Source organism: Siniperca chuatsi, linkage group LG6 (genome assembly GCF_020085105.1).
Source record: "Siniperca chuatsi isolate FFG_IHB_CAS linkage group LG6, ASM2008510v1, whole genome shotgun sequence".
NCBI lineage: Eukaryota > Metazoa > Chordata > Actinopteri > Centrarchiformes > Sinipercidae > Siniperca > Siniperca chuatsi.
Window position 1 is genome coordinate 8,754,128 of NC_058047.1, and position 22,696 is coordinate 8,776,823.

At 39.5% G+C, this 22,696-nt stretch overlaps 2 protein-coding genes across 10 annotated transcripts in view; one reads left to right on the forward strand and one right to left on the reverse strand.

Moving 5' to 3' along the window:
- dnajc6 (DnaJ (Hsp40) homolog, subfamily C, member 6) overlaps positions 1-16,519 on the forward strand; it is a 45,934-nt gene extending 29,415 nt beyond the window's left edge. For 3 of the 9 annotated variants that reach the window (XM_044199713.1, XM_044199721.1, XM_044199722.1), the window contains 13 exons: positions 653-847; positions 1,283-1,400; positions 2,415-2,494; positions 2,745-2,938; positions 4,666-4,692; positions 5,650-6,021; positions 6,325-6,468; positions 7,443-7,544; positions 7,781-7,918; positions 8,021-8,332; positions 9,480-9,628; positions 10,090-10,266; positions 13,430-16,519. In XM_044199713.1, coding sequence (XP_044055648.1) covers positions 653-847; positions 1,283-1,400; positions 2,415-2,494; positions 2,745-2,938; positions 4,666-4,692; positions 5,650-6,021; positions 6,325-6,468; positions 7,443-7,544; positions 7,781-7,918; positions 8,021-8,332; positions 9,480-9,628; positions 10,090-10,266; positions 13,430-13,531 — 2,110 coding nt within the window. In that variant the 3' untranslated portion in view covers positions 13,532-16,519. The remainder of the gene's footprint in view (positions 1-652; positions 848-1,282; positions 1,401-2,414; positions 2,495-2,744; positions 2,939-4,665; positions 4,693-5,649; positions 6,022-6,324; positions 6,469-7,442; positions 7,545-7,780; positions 7,919-8,020; positions 8,333-9,479; positions 9,629-10,089; positions 10,267-13,429) is intronic. The other 6 variants (XM_044199716.1, XM_044199717.1, XM_044199719.1 and 3 more) reach the window with 4 other exon arrangements.
- LOC122877753 (syncytin-2-like) lies at positions 10,541-12,656 on the reverse strand. Its single transcript, XM_044199723.1, has 2 exons — positions 12,497-12,656; positions 10,541-12,363 (listed from the first exon to the last, which is right to left on the reverse strand). The coding sequence occupies exon 2, from the start codon at positions 12,219-12,221 to the stop codon at positions 10,953-10,955; it is 1,269 nt and encodes a 422-aa protein (XP_044055658.1). The 5' UTR covers positions 12,222-12,363; positions 12,497-12,656; the 3' UTR covers positions 10,541-10,952.
- Positions 16,520-22,696: the final 6,177 nt, after the last annotated feature.

Here is a 22,696-nt window from a genome sequence, read left to right on the forward strand (position 1 = left end):
TCAGCGGGTTCCACCATTAGCCATGTTTATTCCCCCAGCCGACTCTTTAGAAGGCAATGCATTTTTTTAGATTCTAGCATAATAGCATAATTTCAGACCATTTGCTGTTGGTGGTAGGTGGTCGGCTAGTCAAAATAGGTAGAAAACATGTAGTAGCCAAATAATGCAGCCAGCAGTCCTCAGTTTCCTCAGCCTAAGCATGAATTTTAGGCTGTGGAGCTGGCAGACCCTCAAGGATGGACATTTATTACCCTGCCAGCCAGTGGCTGTAGCATTTATCAGTCAATGCTCGAGCAAGAGCTCCCTCATGAGTCCCAAGTTTTAGTGCAAGGTAACTGAGAGTTTATGGAAATGGCAGCAATAATCATTCTGGCCATTGCTCATAGTCCTTAAATTGATTTGCCTGTTTATCACTGTGTTTCACCTTCCTCTAACTGTGCTCTGCCTCTGCTTGTTGGCTTGATTCAGCGTTTGATGCTGTGGAGTATAATGAGCCCCTACTGTATGTATAACATTTGTCCGTGTGAGTTTGACTTATGATACATATCACCAAAATAACAACGTACATGTGGACATAAAAGTGAGGGATGCATTGGACATTTAAAAATAAAACGAAAACTAAAAATTATTATCTTGTCTTCTCCCCATGCAGGTACATAGGCTATGTGTGTAGCATGGTATCAGAGAAGCCCAGTCTACCCCACTCCAAGCCCTTGGTAATCAAGGCCCTCACCATGATTCCGGTCCCCTGCTTCAACAAGCAGCGTAGCGGCTGTCGGCCCTTCTGCGACGTCCTCCTAGGAGAGACAAAGATCTTCACCACTGCACAGGACTACGAGAGGATGAGGTAGGTGCTTGTGACTGATGCTCAAAGTAAGAATTAAAACGCTCAGACATGGTGAGGTTAACAGTTGCTAACAAACATTTTCGTACCAACCAAATTAACTGATTATGTGACATTGTTACAATAACATCAGAGAGGCCTTTTGGAAAGGAGTAAGAGCATTACAGTGCAGCACATCTGGAATTGCACAGTGGTGTCCTACTAGAAGTGTGTAAGCCTCAAATAGAAATCAAGATTTTATTCAGTGTATGATATATATGAAGGTATGATTAAAGAGTCTGAAACACATTGTGCTTTTCTCTCCTCATTTTCCACTCCCTTTCTTTCTCTCTGCAACATTTCCCCTTAACTATTCTCTCCCAATTGCTGCCCCAATTATTTTTTCCTCCTCTGCTCTCAATTATCCACGTTTCTCCCTCCTAAACACTGCATGTCCAGAGAGCACAGGGTCCAAGAGGGTAAGGTTGTTTTCCCTCTGGGTGTGAGCGTGCAAGGAGACGTCGTTGTTTCAGTCTACCACATGAGGTCGACCATTGGAGGACGTCTCCAGGCCAAGGTAAACTCCATGTGATCTACACTGTATCCTACAGTCTTTTTACTGTAAGAGCCAGCAACTGTTGAAGGAGCAAGCTACAAACCATGCCTGTGTACCATCAAACAGTCTCAGGATGTGGCTGCAACTTATTTGAATAGTTACCCACAAAATGTCAGGAGGAAAGAAGTAGCAAGAAGTGACATGTTGCAGACAGGTTTTTAATTTCCTGATGTGCTCAGTTAATGGAAATATGTGGCTTTCACCAACAGCAGCACTGGGAGAAACAGTAGACATTTTATAGTTAACACTAAAATGAAAACTCTTTCTTTTCTTAACAACCTTTGTCTAGTTTTGTCCATCGTTTCTTCTGGTTATCATATAATTTTACTTCCAACAGCATATTTGCTGATATATTGGTTTAAAGGTGTATGTCACCCACCATTTCCTTTATAGGTTTTAATTGCATTGTAAAAGTGCATGTGCATGCAACTACAGCTTTTACAGTAAGTCAAAGCTTCCTAAAAAGAAGCTACTAAAATCTAACTGACCTTTAAAACAGACAGTTTAGGTAATAACTCTCTTTATTATTATTACAGTTTAGGTAATAACTCTATTAAGCAGACTCCCCAGATCTCAAACCTACTGTATATTCCAGCAATTCAGCTGATAAGTAGAATGTTGTCATAGAAATGATGGCAAAAACTATGAAAACAGACTCGTGTTGTGCAAAGAAACAAAAACAACATGCAATTTCTCTGTGAATGAACATAATACAGTCCAGCAGCTTTTGTGTATTTTTCTCTTTCATCAGCCTGTCTGAAAAGCTCAATCACGATACCAGGGTTTCTGTCCATAGCTAAATAGGTATCCACAACCAAATTGGCTACTAAACGCTTGTCATTTAAACAAAGATAACATGCTTTCAGTTAGGATAGTTATGCGGGGGGAGACTAAAGTGCATTTGACTATTGATGCCATTTAGTATGATACACTAAAATATCACATGGTCCAAACTTAAGTTTGTTCTGTTGTTAGGTGTCCAACACCCAGATCTTCCAGATCCAGTTCCACACTGGCTTCATTGCTCCTGGTACCACCATGTTAAAGTTTAACAAGTAAGTACATTTATTTAATCACCTGTACTGAATGAGTACGGCTGAAAAACAAACCCTGATGATTCCTTTACAACAACTATATCTCAATACTGTCCCCAACAACTTGAAAATACAGTGGGTGCAACTGAAATCATGATTCTCAGAAATACATATTTTAAAAACAATTCTGTTAATTCAAGTCTGTTTTCCCTCTCTCTGCCTCTCACTATAACACATATACATTTTCTTTCTCATACACTTTTCCTCTCAGACCAGAACTGGATGCATGTGACTCTCCTGAGAAGTATCCCCAGCTTTTCCATGTGATACTGGATATGGAGGTGGAGGAGGTGGACAAGCAAAAAGACCTGACGCCGCCGTGGGAGCAGTTCCCCTGTAAAGACCTCAACCCCAACGTGCTCTTCTCCTGCCACCAGGAGCATCAGGACGCACTGGCTATTGCTGGTACTGTGGGGAAGGGTACACTGGGGACAAATACAAACTGCCTCTGCTAAAGTGGGCTGCACACACATGTTTAATCCATACTGTACATCACACTTGAGGTGAAAAGACGTTTTATCTTCTGATCCATTAGCTTTTGTGTATTTCTCTCTTTCATCAGCCCCTCTGAAAAGCTCAATCACAATACCAGGGATTTCTGTCCATAGCTAAATAGGTATCCACATCCATACTGGCTTTTAAACGCTTGTCATTTAAACAAAGATGCAACAGTAATTCTGTTTTTAATATTCAATGACAACATCTCTTATGACTCTGACACAGAAGCGCTGTCAAAGCCTCATGGGAGCTGTAGTTGTTGAAAAGTATGCTAACTGTTAGATCTTTATTAAAATGACAAATATGTCATATTTTTACCACCAACTACATTAGGAGCAGTAGTAGCTACAGAAAAGCCATGTATCAAATTTCAGCTCACAACCTCGATGAGAAAATACAACAAAAAGAGGAACAAAAGCTAGTGAAACTCCAGGTAGCTTGTAAGCTAGCTGGGTACTAGCAAAATACCATGGCTAGATTCAACAGCATTATATGCTGTTGAATCTAGCCAAGGTATTTTACTTGAATGCCTCGGGATTGACAGTCAGTGGTTTCTAAAATCAATGTGTAATTTTGAAATTAAAATGTTGCATCTTTTTATGCACATTAGGACATTTTTTGTCTTTACTAGCCTCACTGGGTAGTGCCTCATCCCAACCTAAATGTGATGTAAATTCAAAATGGTTAATTGTTAACTGTTGTTTGTTCTTTTTTTCTTTAACAGCTAACTATTTAGCCTTACTTAAAACTAATCATAAACCTAAAGTAACCCGAAACCCTAAGTCCTAACCCTAAACCTTACACTAAATTGACAAAAACTGAGGGCTAGCCAAAAATTACTTGTAAAGCAGTTGTCATTCTGAAACTCAAGACTTTAAGGTGGGGAATGCGATTCTAAGCCAATACATGTCTTTTTGTCAAATTCAGCGAATATCTCCTCACGGTCCGCTATTTGTCCTTTCTGTGTGTGCGCTGAAAAAAACTTGTACACAGCCCTGGCTCTGTAAATGGGAAATCAACAAAATGGCTCGGACCAAGCCACACAACACTATTTCAGCCATGATTTCTGTGTCAGGTAACGTTAAATGACTTGCCCACGGACATTCAGCTTACTTTCTAATTTGCCAGGATATGCTGTTGTTGTGATGTTAGCTATAGTAGCAGGAGAGTTGTGAGTGTCGCTGTCTGGAGCTGGTGTGCTGGCTCTGGGAAAACGTCTTGTCCTCTCTGGCTGTTAGCTTCGCAGCAGCAACTGTAGGGACAGTTTGCTAACCCACAACCAAGCTAAGCTAAGCTAACCCACAACCTAGCTAACATTAGTTATAGTACTTGCTGTGTCGTTGTTCTCTCTATATCATGGTATTTGTCATGGTATTGGATTTCTCCAGAATCGCATACCCCACCTTTAAGGAAAGAAACAAGTGAACAATACACATCCACAAACAAACACACACTCACAAATTCATTATGCATGCACAAATTGCTATGCAAAAATGTATAAGATGGTGCACAATTACAATAGCTCACTGATAAGGTAATATACTGTTACAGTGTATGCAAAAGCACATTACATACGTTAACATGCAGACACATGAACAAACTAATGAACTAACTCTCATTTTTGTCCCTACAAGATGAGATGGAGGGATTGGATCTGGAGGGTAAGACAGTAGAGGAGACCACAGACCTGTTAGAGAAACTGTTCAGTACAGTGTTAGTTCACCAGGGCTTGGTTCAATTCAATCATACTCTCCCCAAAATGAGAGCATTGATCCTATTGACAAATAAATCCTCTGTTATTGGAAAATCACATGGCTGTTTCCATTTACGATCTGTATTGATTGAATTGAAATCAACCCCAACCTTGTTAGTGTGATATATCAGTTTGGTGGATGATTTTAATGTCTCTGGCATAAATACCAATCATCTGGGGACCTAAATAAATTACTAGTGTAAGTAATTCCCCTAACACAAATCCTATAATATCCTACAACAGTAGACCAATGTTTCTTTTTCCCTGTATCCAGAGAAATGTTTTTATGGAACTGGGGAAAAACATGTGATCCCTGTGATAATAGCTAAAGGAAGCTAAGGTAAAAACTGCTGCAGTGGGACAAATTAAAAAAATGCTCTACCAAAGTGAAATATTGCTCTAGATTAATCCTAGCTTTATACTAGGTTTATAGTCATACTGTACACCCCATCCCTTCTTTAAAAGTATACTGTATATGTTATTAATTGGATTCTTGTAAATAAAGATTTATTTTGTTGTTTTAGAAATTACTGTAGCTAAAAGCAGCTACTGCAAAGTGTGCAGCTGATTATAGCACACAGCGCACAGAAGAATAGCTTTCTGCTTGTAGCAGAGATGACCTATGTAGTTGCCCATTATTCCCCTACTTTGCTCTTGTCCCTTTTTCATTTAACTTACTGTACTCTACTTACTATATTTCTGTCTGATTTGCCCCAATTAATTTCCTGATTTGTTATTTCTTCCACTCTCTACTTTCTCCACTTTGCATGCCTCTGTCTCATTTGGTAATTGACTGCATTTTCCCTCTGTCCCTTTCTTTCTCTCTCTACCTTTTTCCTTCTATTTCCGTCTCATCCTCCTGCAGAGCCAAGCCGGCCCCACGGAGGTCCAGAGGGTCGGGGCCACGGTGAGGAGAGCGAGCCCTCAGATGATGAGATGCTCTCTCTTTCCAGCCAGCGAAGCAATACCAGCACGGCCCCCCAGAAACCTGACCCCCCTGCTTCAATGCCCCCTGCACCCGCTGAGGAAGTGGATCTTCTTGGCCTCGATGGGGAGGAGATCAACCGCCTGTGTCCTTCATCTGAGCCCCCATCTACTGCAGCTGCAACCACTGACCTCCTAGGGGACTTGTTCGGGGCCCCAACCCTGCCAACCAGTGGGCCGTCATCTGCCCAGTCCACACCACATAAAGCAGTCCCAAACACTGCCTCGCCATGTCACTCTCCTGCGCCACCAGGTGAAATATCAAGTTTGAAATTACATTTCATTTGAAACACAACCCTAAAACAAATATTCAAATGTGATATTGCACAAAGTACGCTTATTTGCTTGATATACATTTATGGTTTCAGTAGATTTCTAAAGACTACTATAGTTAATTAAGCATGAAAGTTAATTCTTGAACTTTGTAGACTGACAAAATAATCTTAACTCAAAGTCCACATATTAGCTTTTTCTGGCACTTTCAACCGCATCTCACAGTTTTCATCAGATGATGTGCACAGTGAGACAATAACAGTGGTGGGTACGTTTCCCTTAGCGTTTGATCCCTTTGGGACGGGTCCCATGCCTAAGCCTCAGGACATGATGGGTTCATTCCTTGGACCAGGTAATGTGGGGCAGCCAGACCCCTTCCTGCATGCTGCTCGCTCTCCATCACCCACCCTGCAGCCTACAAGCTTGGGTAAGGCATGCCTCTGCTGCTCTGCTGCACACACAACATTTTGGCTGTAATAAAACCTTCAGTCCACATCAGGGTAAGGAATGTTACACAGTACGTGCAAGTCTGCTGCCTCGCCTTAACACGTAAACATGCATCGTGATTGTCTCTGTGCGTCAACTCTGTTTAAAACTGGCATCAAAACATGTTTTATTTAGTTATTTATTTTCCTAAGATTCATTAGACTGCACCATGTTTTTAATATCTTTTTCCTTTTTCTTAGCTTTGCTCTACTTACTGCTTATTCACACACTGGCCTTGCAAGAGATAGCCTTTTTTATTGCTGCTTTATGTTTGGCATTGAATGGGTTTGCATGATGTATTATTATTTGCAGCCTGTCTGATTAGTGTTGCAAAGAGATCGCACAGGCTTGATATTTCACCCCCATCAACATTTTCAGTCTGAACTCAAAGCCAATATTTTAACTTCAAACATGGCAGGGCAATTCTGCTACTTTAGATTTAGACATTTCTTTAGATTTTACACCTTTACAGAGCAGTGTGTGCATGATGAAGCAAGACAACAACAAAATTATCAGTGCGCCTTTTAATCAGTGCATCATTTTAAAAGTACAGTAACATTTAATATGCCTGAACTCACAGTAATGCTTGTGAAAACAGGTCTGACCCTGGCCTGAACCCAGCAGGTTTGATATATTTGGAGGAGTGGTTGCAGACCTCTATTTCAGCTATTAAGAATAACTTGTACATGACCTTTGCAGTATGCTATGACACTTTTTGGATGCCTTTTAAGCAAGGAAATATCAACATTAAATTTTGTTTCAAGAACTAATAACTAGATCAATTTAGACGTTCAACAGCCCCCTAATAACGCCTCTCAACCCTGCTATTATTTTCTCTGGCTGTGTGGGTTCATGTTGCTCGGTTCCCATTCCCTGTGGGCTCAGTCTGTGACAAACCTTTATGTGCTTGAATAGGCCGGAGTTCCCCAGTCCCGCCAACCACCCCAACCGTCAACATTCAGCAGCAAAATGCCAAGGGACGATGGGACTGGAACAGACCCGCTACCACAAGCACAGGTAGAAACCAGTAACCCAACCTCATACACATGAACATAAACATGAACAGCACTGAATGTTCATCAAATACTTTTATTGTGGAAACCAACCAAACCTTTTTTATATGTATTCACATCAGTGGAAGAAGGTGGAACTGAATGCTGAAGATCAAAAGAACGCTGTAAAATGCAAGGCTCAAAAATATATGTGTGAGTACTAGTGTTTTCTTCAGCATTGTCGTTTGCTGATTTATCCAGGAGGAGGCTTTGGTATGGGCAGTCGATCAGCCACTACTAGCCCCACAGGCTCGGTCCACAGCACCCCCACCCACCAAACCAAGCCAAACACCCTGGACCCGTTCGCTGACTTAGGCAACCTTGGGGGAAGCCTTGGAGGTCAGTCACTGGAAATTTTCTGAAGTACATGAGCTGAGTCTTTGTTATTTTCACCACCATCTCATATTTCATAATCTCAGGAGGATATGTCCTTTCATTCAGCAGGTTCTGGCTTCTCCAGCAAACCCACCACTCCTACTGGAACTACCCCTTCCATCCCTCCCATGGGCTCCCCATCGCGACCTCCTCCATCTCCCCAGCATGCACCTGGCTTCCCGGCGTGGCAGCCTGGTGCTGGAAGCGGTGCAGGATGGCAACCCCAAGGACAGGGCCCTGCCTCGCAGCCAAAGCCCAGCCCCAGCCACACCCCCATGCCTCACACATCGCCCCAGAACCGACCCAACTACAATGTCAGCTTCTCTGCAATGGGAGGGGGCTCGCCCAGCGCAGGGGGGAAGGCACAGGCTGGCATGGGTGAGCAGGAGATGTGGAATCAGATTTGATGTTGTCTGTTATCATGCAAATGTTGTGGTCAGGTGGTGAATTTGTTCAATTCTTGTAGCCATGACATATTTAACATAAATTGCCATAATTCGTGAAACAAAACTTAGATGACACTTAACTCTCAAGAGATCCTGCAAAAATGTGCCTTTAGGTGGCACTAAAGCAACATAAATTGAAATGGCCATGATTCAGTGGTTATTAGTTGTATTCACTTGAAATATTGCACAATTTATTGTTCTACAAAATCCTATTATTATCATCACTTCCATCACTATATTTGCTTTGATGCAGATTCAGATGCAGATTAAAAGAAACTCCTAAACATTTTATTAAACTAAATTAAGAGGACTGCACAGATTTGGTAGAGGTACTGTATTCACTGTCTGAGTGCTTGTTTTGTCCCAGTTTTTAAAACAAAATGGCTGCTCACAGATCCATACCATAATAGAAATAGGATTATTGGAAGCTGCTGTCAAAATAAAAACTGCATGTTTTTAAATATTTATTTATTTGATTTTTAATTGAATAAGATGTAAACACTGAATGGCTTTCAAAATGCATTCACTTGTCACATGTTTACCTACAAACTGTATACATACAGTATATACTGTACACTAATACACACACACACACACACACACACACTGTTGCATCTATATATCAATACATACACAGTCATGTAGAATATATACACACATAGACATGCATATACACACGCAGACAGTTTTATCTGTTTTGTTATTGTTATCCTAAATCAGTTTCATCCAATTGTTTGTTTAGTTGTTTTAACCTGAATTTAAAAGCCTAAGCAGGGATGGCTTCAGCTAGAAGCCCTGTATACATTATATCTGTTGCATTACTCCTCTCTACATAACAATGTGTATCTGTATTGCCTCTGTTAAATAAAGTAACAAATAATAGATATATTTAGGAGAGAGAGCAGAGAGTTGTAATACTTTATGTCTCAACATTTAATACATTAACATTTTGATGCTGTGTGCACATTCATTCTTCCGTAGGAATGGATCTGTCACTCATTCATTTCATAGTACATTGCAGGAGGTGCAGGACGATAAAGTATGTTTTCTCTCTTTGTGTTTGTATCCCTCTCTGCCAGGTTCTAAGCCCAAGGCCTCGCATGCCAACTTTGATGACCTGCTGTCTGGTCAGGGCTTTGCAGGGACAAAAGAGAAGAAAGGGCCCAGGACTATAGCAGAGATGAGAAAGGAGGAGATGGCCAAAGAGATGGACCCTGAGAAACTAAAGGCAGGGGCTATTTTACTGATGTGATATTGCGTAACATCTGTGTATTAATGAAAATAAGGAGTAGTTTGTTGTTCTTATTCGCTGTTGTTTCAGTGAGAAACACCAGGAAGTCCCATGACTCTTTTATCACTACATCTGAGTAGAATTACAGTTTGACATCGGTTAGCTGGATTTTTGTCATCTGTTTATCCAGTGTAGCACAATAAAGCTATTCAGTGATTCCAAAAGTAGTATAGTGTACCCAAAAACCTTTGGCTGTTAAAGCCTTTATATTTATTCCAGAATTAATGAAGCGACCAATGTAGGTCTCCCATGACCAAACTTTGGTTCTTCTAATTACTCCTTTAAAAACATTTCCCCAGAGCCAAAATCACTGAATGCATTTTTGCTAATTATTGTTCCAAATCTGGTCATCACTGGCTAATGGCTCCCCTTCTCTCCCTCTCCTGTTTGTGACCCAGATTCTGGACTGGATCGAGGGGAAGGAGCGTAACATCCGCGCTCTGCTATCCACCATGCATACTGTGCTGTGGGAGGGAGAGACGCGCTGGAAGCCTGTGGGCATGGCTGACCTGGTTACTCCAGAACAGGTCAAGAAGGTCTACCGCAAAGCAGTCCTGGTCGTCCACCCAGATAAGGTGAGACAGATAATGACTGGTGGATTCTTTAACTGTATGCATGAAGGAAGAGAAAGCAAGACTTCTCTGTCCAAACTTTTTCTTTGAATAACCTTCTTGTTTTGTTGAAATTGGCTTAATTTCTTCATTGTTTGAGGTCCCACAGACATCACTGCTATATGAGTAAAAAACAGTAAGAGTAACAGTCTGCTCTTATTATTAACACCCAATATGAAGAGAAGTATTGAAGTGATAACCCTTCTCTTTGGCACAAACTGGGCAAATGTTCTATATGTTATATGGGCTATGCATCCCTTTATTTGCCAAAAAGTCATTCACAAAGAAGTGTACAAACTGTTACAAAACTTCAATAACAGAGGGGTAGTGTGGCGCAAAAGTTCAGTCAACATCAATCACAAATATAGAGCAAATGAAAATTCATTGTATTTATTCATCCGTTGTATTTATGTCTTACAGCTGTGGTCTCTGAGACCCCAAATAGAAGTAATGTCAGACTAAACATGTCATCTGTTCAAAATCATGTTTATAAGCAATTCTCAGTAAATTAGGAAAAGTCATGAAGTATCAAGCTGATAAAACAATGTTATTGACAATGTGTTATAAAGCACGTAGCTAAAGTTTTAGTGTAATCTAAAAATATTGGCAAAGTTGATAGAAAATACTTGTGCTGGAGGACTTGTTTGTACTTAACTAATATTGAACAGGAACTTTTTCACACATGATATAAAGAAAGACAGTAGTACAATGAAAACAACCAAAATAATGATCAACTTAACAATGGGATAACTCAGTGATCCAAAAGTAGTTCTCAACCAATCAGATAAAGTAAAACTACTTTCCTGGTGAACAGATTTAGCAGTATCATGAAGGTGATTAATTATATCACCAATCGTAGCATTATAATCAGGCACAAAGGTACAACATTCAGAACCAATAACAGCACAAGTTCCTCCTTGAGCTGCTAAAAGAAAATCCAAAGCTGCTCTATTTTGTAAAGCTAGAAGTCTAACAGAGGCAAGTTCACTAGATATAAGCATGAGAGCTTTACTGGTTTGATTAGCTATAACTTCTATTGCTTGAGACAGATCAGCAATTTGATCCAATGCAGACATAATTCCGTAAAAAGGAAGAAGGGGACCAAGTACATTCTTGAAAGATGATTGATGATGAGTTCCAAAGACATCTGAAAGGCCACGTTGTACTCGTTTAGGAAGAGGTTTCTGGGGCAGGGAGTGAGCCACTCTCATAGCCGGGACGACGTATGCCAAGCCACAGCGTCCTTTGTAATCCACAGGAAGATACGGGTATGCAAGGTGTCCACATACCCAGTACATTCCTACAGGAGAGGAGATGGAGCATTGAGCACTGCGGTGAGCTAGAGCACTGAAGTGAGCCTGACCTGCTGCTTCCAAACAGTGCTGAGGTGCAGAATCCAGAGATTTAAAGTCAAAATTGGTTTGTTCTGGGTCCCATTTGAATGTACGAAGGCAGTCAGATTGTCCTACAGGGGTGTTGCCATCATTCTGGAGACACCAAGTGAATGGCTGAGGAATCAACAGTATGGAAACAGGTTTTGGGGTTTTGAGACATCTGTTGCAGTTCGCGTGTCCTCCAGAACAGTTAAGTGGTCTCATTTTGGAGATTCTGGTACAGTCAGGGTGAGAATAAGACTGAGACAAGGGAATATGCATCAGGTGGCATGTGTCACAGTCAGAGGCAGGTAAGGCCATCAGAGGTAAGCCTTCTCCAGCTGTGTAGGGCATTAGGCCACAGACATAACAGCTGGAATTAGGGCGTATGTAGTTGGCTACTTGCCATGCCATAGTCAGAAATAAATTGATATCATCTACTTCTACGTCTGGTGATTTCATGACCTGTGGAGCTCCCGTGGTGGACTCCACCAAGATCAGTATTAGGAGATGTAGGATCAGGGGCATTCTTCCAGTGGGAGTCATGGAGCTACAAAATCTGGTTCTGGATCTTCACAGCTAGACTAGAGCAGTTTTGCAGATATTCTTGTGTCATGTAGATAGAGTCACCAGGCTCTAGCTGAACATCAGCACCATCATCAGGAGTCTGGAAGCTGGAAGTTTGTACCTGTGAAATGAATGCAGTGAAGAGAGAATGACTCACAGCAGCACAGCACAGCAAACCTAGGTTCCTCACTGTCCTTACAAATGGCAAGGCAAGGGAAAGGCAATCATAACAGCAGCCCGTAAAATGAACTTACCTGTGGTTTCAGTCAGCAGCCCGCAGTCAGGCAGCCCTTGTCTTTTTTCTGTAAGGAATACTCATGAGATTTAGGTTATAGCTCTAAGATCTGTTGTGAGAGATCATGTCAGATAGACATCACCAGCATGCATGCAAGGAGAAACTACAAGACTTCTCACCCCTCTATTTATCCTCTGTTTTATCAGAACAAGTGTGTCGGGACAACCCAAAATAAACACATTCAAAGGGGTCTAGTGAGTGAATCACTAAATCAATACCCACTAATCAATCATTACAAGATGGCAGGATTTCAATCATCAAAACAGGGCAGACTTAGAGGCAGACTATGTCAGATGTGATTCGGTTGCATAATCCCACAAAAAACATTTATTTAGGAGAAAAAAAGGTAAAAAGGAAATGCATATAAATCTTCATTGATGAACACAAAGGAATGTGTCAAGAACAACATTTGGAGGATGAGCATCTTTGATTTATAGTTTTAAAGTTTTAATTACAGAGTATTTTGGGAGTTTTGTGTTTGTTTGCTTTAGAGTCAATTTTTTAGACCTGTTTGATTGGACCACGCCGTTTTTAAGTTGTTTGCATTAAACCACAGTTTATTTGTCACCAACCTTTTTTCCCAATGGTTCCTCACCTGTGTGAATGCATTGATATTGTGTGTGAGTATGTCAGTTTGTTTCATTTTTTGAAAGAAACCATAGAGTAAATCAACACTGAATCACACACACTGCTTAATAATGCAACTGTTGAATTTTAAGAGCACGTGTCAGCTTTAAAATGTCTGGCCACAGTCCAAACTGTTATGTCAAAGCAGGTGATTTATATCCAGGTGCTTTGCTACTTTGCATCACTCATTTGAATATAGCAACATGTTTTAAGGTGATTTTCCTATGGGTTTTACTGCTATGTGTTTTTCCGTCTTCATTCACAGGCGACAGGACAGCCCTATGAACAATATGCCAAGATGATTTTCATGGAACTAAATGATGCCTGGTCAGAATTTGAAAGCCAAGGACAAAAACCCCTCTACTGAATAAATAGTGAGAGGAAGTGAGCGAGGAGAAGACGTCCTTGCTGATTCTGTCATCTAATCCTAAAAATGTGTCACCATCTCTGGTCAACATACTACAGCCACACCCTACAACATCTGCCTTTATACCTGTGCTTTGACCCGTACTTCTCTTCTCACCACACACACAGAACACAGAACATCCAGTTGTTTTGCAAAGACGGCAGAAGACTACAGAACTCCAGCGCCCAGACTAACAGTATAACTGAACTAATAACTCCCTGTAGCTCAAATGTACCTACTTACTGTATGTATGTGGTGCAACATTGTCCTTCCTTGTTGAGTGTCCTTATCCCTGAACCGACCTACCAATCAAAGCAGAGTCACCGGGACAAAAACAGAGAAATGCTTGATTCAGAAGAGTCAGATCAAAAGAGAGCAAGAGACGATGGACACACAAGATAAGAGAAAAACGCATCAGGGAGTAAACTGAATTAGCATTTCACAGACTGCTTTAAATAAGGGATTCAGAGCGCCAGGTAGTCTGTAAGGCACCAAATGTATTTAACAGCAATCAATCCATTTACCCACAAAAGATTATTTTGGGGAAGTAGATTTTGCTTTGTACTTTGTGGGAAAACTGGATCTATGATCAGTTCTATCATATCAAAGCCACAGTTTTTCATGCAGTTAAATGTTCCTAGAAATACAAAAAAAGAACAGAGGCATCAAGCTACTATACATTTTTTACTGATTGAAGTGAAATTGAACTAAAGCCAAACCTGTCCTCCTTTTAAAATAGGCTTTGGAGGTACACATTATCAATCTATCTAATTTAGAAAGTGTTATGAAAGTGCAAAGAGAATGAAAGCAAACTGCTATCACTGCTTTTGACAGTAACAGGTTGGCTGACATCTCCATTAGCCTTAGAATTTGGTCTGCTGAAGATAATTGAAAAACATGGGGCTCTACAATAAAAACACAGGTCAGAAGGCTGCTACAATTTCAGTTCCTGACTTAATATTCATGTGACAGATTAAGAAAAAGGTGTTCTACTGTAGGAGAGTGATTTATCATTGGTGAGTCTGCTGTAATCAAGCCTTGTTTGTTTCCATGTTTGCAGGGAACTGGGGATTGTATATTGTATTTTAGGGATTAGCACATGTACAGTTCCATACATGAAGCACCTTGAGGCCTCATGCATACTCACTTATACAGTAACATGTATTTTTGCAAGGGAGCTCTGTGAAAGCACAAACTGACAACTTCACTCAGTGCAGGTTTGAAGGAAAGCCATTGTTATTTATTTATTAGTTAATTTGTTCATCTTTATGTTGTTGTTTTGTGTATCAGACCTGCTGCATTTTGGTTTAAATGAACTGCACATGTCATCAGCTAATGTATGTACAGGACATTTTTGGGCCATTATGTTTAACTCATCAAATGGGCTGACAAGCTAGGAAAACATGGGAATCATTTGTAAGATTATATCACAGTTTTTCACAGCTCATCTGACGTTTCTATTGCCCCCACAAACTCCCTACAACGCTAAAAGAGTCGTGGGTTGATATTGCAGACAGACTGTCAGACTGATGAGTGAATTAATGTGCTTTACTGTATTGCACTACTTCATATCTCAAATTCCTAATTTCACTCAGATCCAATTTATATCTGCTGTCATTAACGCACTTTTATCAAAACACTGATTTGCAGTGATTGCGACATGTTTTTTTTTATTACTTTATTTAATTTATTTACAATTGTGAGACATTTCTGTCAGACCACTGACACTTTTATTTATAATTATCATTCAGCTTTTTGTCTGGATGAGTAATATTGACACTATTTCATATCAACAGTGAGGTACAACACACATGGCTCAAAGTATCAACCTTTTTTCAGGAGCTGTACATGTTGCAGGTGCCGTTTCTAATAGTTTGAATCCAGAAAATGTCAATTCTCTCCATATAATTTCACTAATATGCTGATTGGTGATCCTCTGTATGATGGAAATTGACTTTTGACATTATCTTCATGTGTAACAAATATTTCATAGTCCTGGGATGAAGTCCATGGGCCAATGTGAAACATATGCAAAAACAAAATATATGTATTTACTTATTTGCAAGCGGAAACTGAAGCAACTCTCAAATTATTTTAGGGGTTTGGGGTTTTCACTGGACACTAGTATGATCCTATCCTTACCTTTCAGCTTTGTGTTACTGACAGACTGTTATTCTGATGTTTGACATCTGTTATCAGTTCAAAAATGTGTTTAAAATCAATTTTAACAAATGCAAATTTAGCAGAATATTTGCCTTCACATGTTCATGAACTAGTTAAATTCTTTATATTGTAACTGTTTTCATGCGCTCTCTCTCTGTTTTGGAGATTTAGATGAAGGATTAGATCATTTTTTGGTATAATCCTTGTTAACCATCATAATGTCTTTTCCCTTTGTTGGACTTCATTATTGCCCAGGATTCCCAGTTTGTTCATCTATGTTGAAGATTGTTGACTGAATACTGATCAGTGGAAAAAGAGTATGACTGCAATAAAGCGCTGTTTCTTCAACTGGTTTGGGACCCAGAATGGATTACATCCCTGAACTCTGATCTACAGTCTGCTGCTTTCTTTGGTGACTTGCCAGACACAGGAGGTGTGTTGTATGTGCTTCTGTGCTCTATTTCCACTGAGGACCTACATGTGAAATAACCCTCATTAGCTCCCTCGCTGACTGAATTCTCTATCTGCAATCTTATGACTATGTTAAAAAGCTAACCTCTATAGTGTAGTTAATGGATGTGTATTTGAAGTTGTGGTATGTATGGAAGTGATCAGATTTGGATACAGACTACTGTATGTTATGTGTTTGCCTGTCTGCTGTTCAAGTATTACAAAATTGTGTAAAAATTCTGTTCATGTGCTCCTTTTCAGTTCTGTTTACTGTTACAGGATGTACATAATGATCAAGTGCAGTGCACAAAAATAAATAGTAAACAGAAAACAGAAGGGGTGAGCCACATTCATCGGGTTTTATGTGCCTCTGTGTTCTTTTTGATCACTAGAGGGTAGCAGCGTACAACACATGAAGTACACTACTGCCGTCATAAATGATGTGCAGTGTGCTTGGAACAACTACTCAGTCTCAGATGATTTACTGTAGTAAAAGTACCAGTACAACAATCTAAAACTACACCACTACAAGTAACAGTCTTTCATACTAAATATTACTTAAGTAAAAGTACACAAGTATTATCAGCAAAATACACTAGTAAAGTCAAATATAAGTACTCGTTCTCCAGAAAAATGGCCTGATATATTATCATATTACAGTATTAGACTGTTACTGATGCATCAAAGCTTAAGTATCATTTTATTATTGTAGCTGGTTCAGATGGACCTAGTTTTAATTACTTTATACTGCTAGGTATTTTAGTCAAGTGGTTCCCAACCTAGGGGTCAGGCCCTCTCCAAAGTGTCACAAGATTAATTTGAGGGGGCATGAGATGATAAATGAAGTAGGAAAGAGAGTTTTGCTTTTTTTTTGCAAAACACTGGATACTTGTACCTATTTGAACCTCAAATAGTTGTTTAAATTACACCTTCTGAGAAGTTAAGAGGGGAGATCACACTTTAGTGGAACTGCTAAAATCTCATAGACATCTGAAATGTGAGAAGGGGCCTCTGCCAGACACTGCTTTTTTGTAAAGGATCATGAGCCAAAAAGATTTGGGAACCACAAGTTTTACAGTGCATTGTATTTTATAAGCTTATATGTTTTTAAATGTAAAATCTAAATCTGGAAAGTAACTACTAACTGTCAAACAGATGTAGGGGAGTAGAAACACAAAGTAGCACAAGATGGAAATACTCAAGTAAAGTACAAAGACCTCAAAATTGTACTGAAGTACAGCACTCGAGTAAATCTAAAGTTACTGTACTTTCCAACTTGAGTGTGCTTAATAAATCATCAACTATTAATATCATCCATGAGTAGAAAACATTTCATGTCTGCCAGTTGGAAAAAGTCTGTTTTTTCCTTAATTTCTAGAATCAATGTGACAACTAATTTTTCATATAAGAAATGTCTGCCTTTTACTATCAGTGATACAAAATAAATAGTGATTTATTTTGGAGATAATCCCTTTCAGTGGAGGTGCAGCATTTCAGTACTGATGGTAATGAAAAAAACTATAACAATATGCTGCATTACAATGCTGCTGTTCACTAGGCTACTTCATCTTAAACTCTGCTCATATGTGACCAGTTAGGGGATTGATAAGTTTTCCCTTGGGGCCCAGATCCGGGAAAAACAGGATTGCAGTGTCAGTGTTTGACTATTCAGAAGGAAATTTAGGGTAATTGAAAATAACCCCCCCCAATCAGTGATTCATTGTAAAATAAGGTTAGTGCTGCACTCTTCAGTTTTTCCCTCCTCTAACTGGCTCTGCTGACAGTGCTGACGCACTTCCTGTGAGAGATTCAGCACTGATGGATGTAGACCATTAGCACAGGCTGATGTTTTATTTTTCATAGTATCCTACACCATTAAGCACAAGTCTCATCTAGATGTCAAGCTGGTACACACACACACACACACAAGTTTACTTATGTCACATTTGGGGACATTGTATAGACTTCATTTCCTGGAGACTTACCCTAATCCTAACCATAACCACTACTTGCCCTACCTTAACCCTTACCCCTAACCTTAACCACTGACCCAAAAATCAGCTTTTTCTCTATTGGGGACACAGCCTTTGTCCCCTATTGGAAAAGCAGTCCCCAATTAACTGGTCTTTAGTCTGAAATGTGTCCCTGAAGGTAGCCTAAGTCAGACCCCGGCCACACACAAAGAGTTTCAAACAAGTATCTTGATAATTACCACATGTGAAGCTGTTTTTCTATATCTTTAAATATATGTACTGCCACACCGTTTGTTTTGAGATCAACTCTTTGTGCCCTATTTCTATGATGTGTTTAATTTGTTCTAATTGTTTGCACCTGATTCTACCAATCTGTTCAAATGAGGACAATCCAATCATTGAGCCTGCACAATGAGGGAGGCATTTGCCAAAGTGTTTGTCCTTGTTAGTTTTCTGCATTAAATGAAAAAATGCAATGAATGAGATTTGAAAATTATCAATTTTGTCGAGGAATCACTACATGCTTCTCTTTGAAATATTTCCCTGAAAAGTGAGAAACAAACTTTTCAAAACTTTGACTTCAAGAGAGGAAGATCTCCCATTGGGTTGACTACTTTTAATCAAATTTTGACATTTATTAAAACTAAATTAAACCACTCACAGTATGAATCTGTCAGAAAGAAGCATCCCATGAAAAAAGAGCATGCAAAATATTAGACTTCATATATGCTGACTTTAAAAATAAATAATTCACTGCAAGACCTCTTGTCTTCAGGTGTGCAGGGTACACAACTGAAAAGGTAACTCATCTGATCCAGACAAATCGTATTTATATAAAGAAAGAACAACTTGGTTTCATCTTTGCATCCCTCCTAAGGTAAGTAATGTGGGCTTATAAACCACTAGTGCTCTATTTAATTTGATTGGATTTTACTTATTGATTGATCTTGTTGTAAGCCTGAGTGGTATATCTACAAGATACTGTATATGCATCTGTTGCTGATTATCTCTGTCTCAAAAACATCAATATTTAATAGTGTGGTAGTTTTGGTGTTATCACTTCCTGTTTTATTTTGGTAGTATTCTTCTTCCCTTGTGTGTCTTGTGTTTTCCCTTCAGTTTTGATTGTTGGCCCTCCCTTGATTGTTTGCACCTGTGTCTCATTGTCTCACCTCCCCTAGGGCATTTAGTCTGGGTCTTTTCTTTGTTCTCTGTTGGATCATCGTTGTACACATGGTGTTGTTCCTGCCGAGTATTGTTTCTTTAAGTTGTGTTGGATTCTTTGTTCTCCCGTGGACCTTGTTTGGATTTTGCCTGCTCCCTTGTGTACTGTTTTTCCACCTTGGATTCACACCCCTGCTTTCACCTCTGCTAGCCGGTAACTTATCTGCCTTTTGTCTGCCTGTACTTGCCTGCATACCACCCCACAATAAACACGGAAGTTCCGGCTACTTCAACTTGAGACCGCTTCCTCGTCATCTGCTTTTGGGTCCACTTACCTCCATACAGCACCCCTCACGACAAATAGCACTGCTAAATTTACTATGTACATAAATAACCATGTAAGGAGAGGAGGTCTAAAAAACATGTGAACTTTGATATTACACTCTGCAATTAGATGTAATTGTCTAAATTGAAAAGAAGAGGTCAGATTTAAAGCCAAGCTAAAGACTGACATGCTGTACTTTATGAAGCAGTGTTTTGAATAAATTCAAGGTTCACTTGGACAGGGTGCACCTTGCTTTCACAAAATGACAGATGGTATTTAACCAAGAGAAGAGAGTTGTTTTTAAGCGTTGTAAAGGTAGAAACTGAATAAATAATGCCTCTCACTCTGTCAAGCATTTCTGTCAATTTACCCATGAAAGCACTTAACCCCTAAGTGCTTCACTGGTCACCAGATAAGACCTCCTGCTGGAACCCGCTGTGACTGTGTGTAACTGTTCCTGTGAAACAGGATATGTCTGGTAAACAGTGCATGTACTGCTTAAGTACATAAACATAATTAAGTTTAAAAAAAAAAAAAAAAAAAAGAGCAAACTTTAGAGTTGTTGTACAAGCACACTATGTACTGTTATCATAAAGTCATCTGACCGGCTGGGAAATTCGTATGTCTCCAGAGATGCTACTCCTCCAGTCTCGGGACTTATCAGGAACATTAAAAAAAACATGCTTTCACATGCCCTCTCCAGTGAATGGTCATAAAAAGAAATACTGTACACTTGTCAATGGTTTATTTGTTTGGAAAGTATTCGGTTATCTTTCTAGTGTTAATGCTCTTTGTGTTGTATGCTGTGAGTTATGCAATAATGTGTATGTGCAGGAAACAAAGCTTCATATCAAAACTGAATATGGAGAATATGGCCATCATTGAATTAAGACCTGCAATGTCCAAAAACTCTGTAATAGGCAACACATAACGTACGCAAAAATATTTAAAATTGACTGTCCATGATAACAAGACAAGCGTCAACAGCCATGCTAGCAACTCTGTGAGGCTGTACTTAGGCACAGTGGTGCAGTAAATGCTATCATGTTAATATGCTCACAATGACAATGCTAACATGCTGATGTTTAGCAGGTATAATGTTCACCATGTTCACTATCTTAGTTTAGTGTGTTAGCATGCTAACATTTGCTAATTAGCACTAAACAAGCTACAGCTCAGGCTGATGGGAATGTCATTAGTTTTGCAGGTATGGGCATCATGGATATCTGGACAAAATATCATGGCAATCCATCTAATAGTTGTTTAAATATTTCAGTCTAGACCAAAGTGGTGGATCAACTGACCAACAGACAGACCTTTTAAGTATGGCTAAAAACCTTAGTCTTATTTAGACCTTTAGGCGGTTTGATACACAGGCACCAACACTGTGGGGAAAAACAGAAAAGCTGTTAAAATCCATTGCTGCCAAATGTAATTCCCATTATGGCTATCAGGAGATAGGCAAGTTGAATCCATAACATGTATTTTAAAGCACTATCTGGCCTCTGCATACTGTTTAGCAAGACCTCAGTGACATTGTGTTAATTTGTCCATGACCTGCACTCCCTGCTTTGCTAAAATCACTCAAATACAGCACCGTCATCTAGTGATTTAAAATGCAGCAATTGCACACTGAAATGTCAAAGCAGGTGCACTCATGCCATTCTCAAGAGTCTTTGAGTGGGTTTCTAATATTGTGTGGGGAGGGGGACTGAAAAGAAGTGGATGTTTGGGTGGAGATGCTGGGGTTGATGGGGGTTATTGACCAACAAAAAGAATCATGTTTTTGGGAGCCTTTTGCATATCATAGATTACAGCCATATGTTTTATGTCTCTGTAAACTCCTGAAGATGAGGGGTTTCATTATGATTGTTTTATGAGAGAATTGTTGTATTACTGCTGCTCTCTTTGTGCTGAATCACCCACTTACAGTATATCATAAACTACTATCTAAACTCTCCTCACTTCATGTAGTGACTTGATAGAAGGGAACATTTTGTTTCATGCTTTATGTGATGCAATAAGAGTTAAGGATATTGCCACTTTGGTGTGTGTGTGTGTGCATGTGTGTGCGTGCTTGCACGCATGTACATGAATAGGAATGTGTTTTTTGCAAGCCAAGACACAGATATTGCTGCCTGGGTGTGCAGATTTCACACAGGAAGCAGAAACAGAACATTTGATTTAGTTTCCATATTGTCTTTGGTATATCTGCTGTATTGCTTCCTTCAGAGGGGGAGAACAAACAACAGACAATGAGCTGATAGTGTAGAATGACCTGAATAAGCCTGATGTTTACTGAGCAGCACAGCACCGTCATCCGCTGAAACATCTTTGATTTTGATGGAAATACTCAAAATATAAAAAGTTTAATCCCCAGGTGATCAGTAACATTGGATGGAGATGACCTACTGTATTGGTAAATCCTCCAAAATACAAGACTTCTTCCAATAATGTCTTTCCAAGGAGAACCTAGAAATACAATCAACTCTGACCAAAAGATAATGATTTTTACTGTCAGAAAACGCTACCCAGGAAAAACTGGCTGTAAAGATATGTGCTCAGATCTGTATTTATTTTGTATTTTGTTAGTTTACAAATACAAGATCATACTTCGTAACAGTAAGTTAAATCATTATAGTACAGTAGTAAAGATTTAACCCTAAAATGCAGACTCTTGACCATATTACATCCTGCCTAATTCCTTCATTTCATTCAATTACAAGGAGCCTTCCCTTTTTATAGCTCAAAGTGTCTGTTTTTAACAAATCTCTGGAGTCAAAGTGTCAAATTGTTGAAAATCATTGTTTTTATAATTAAAAGTTTGATTCTAAAAAGTTTATAGTGTCTCCAGAGGTAAGAGATGAAGAAGTCTCTTTATGTTAACATACTGTCGCAGTGCCTGTGTCGATTTTACTGCAGAACTTTATTTTATACTGGAAGCAACTGATGATGAGGATAACAATTTTGTGTCAAGTGATCAATCAGATAATTTAGAGGCAGTTTTAGCTCAGAGGATATGAACTTGACAGCAAAACAGTGGCCCGCTGC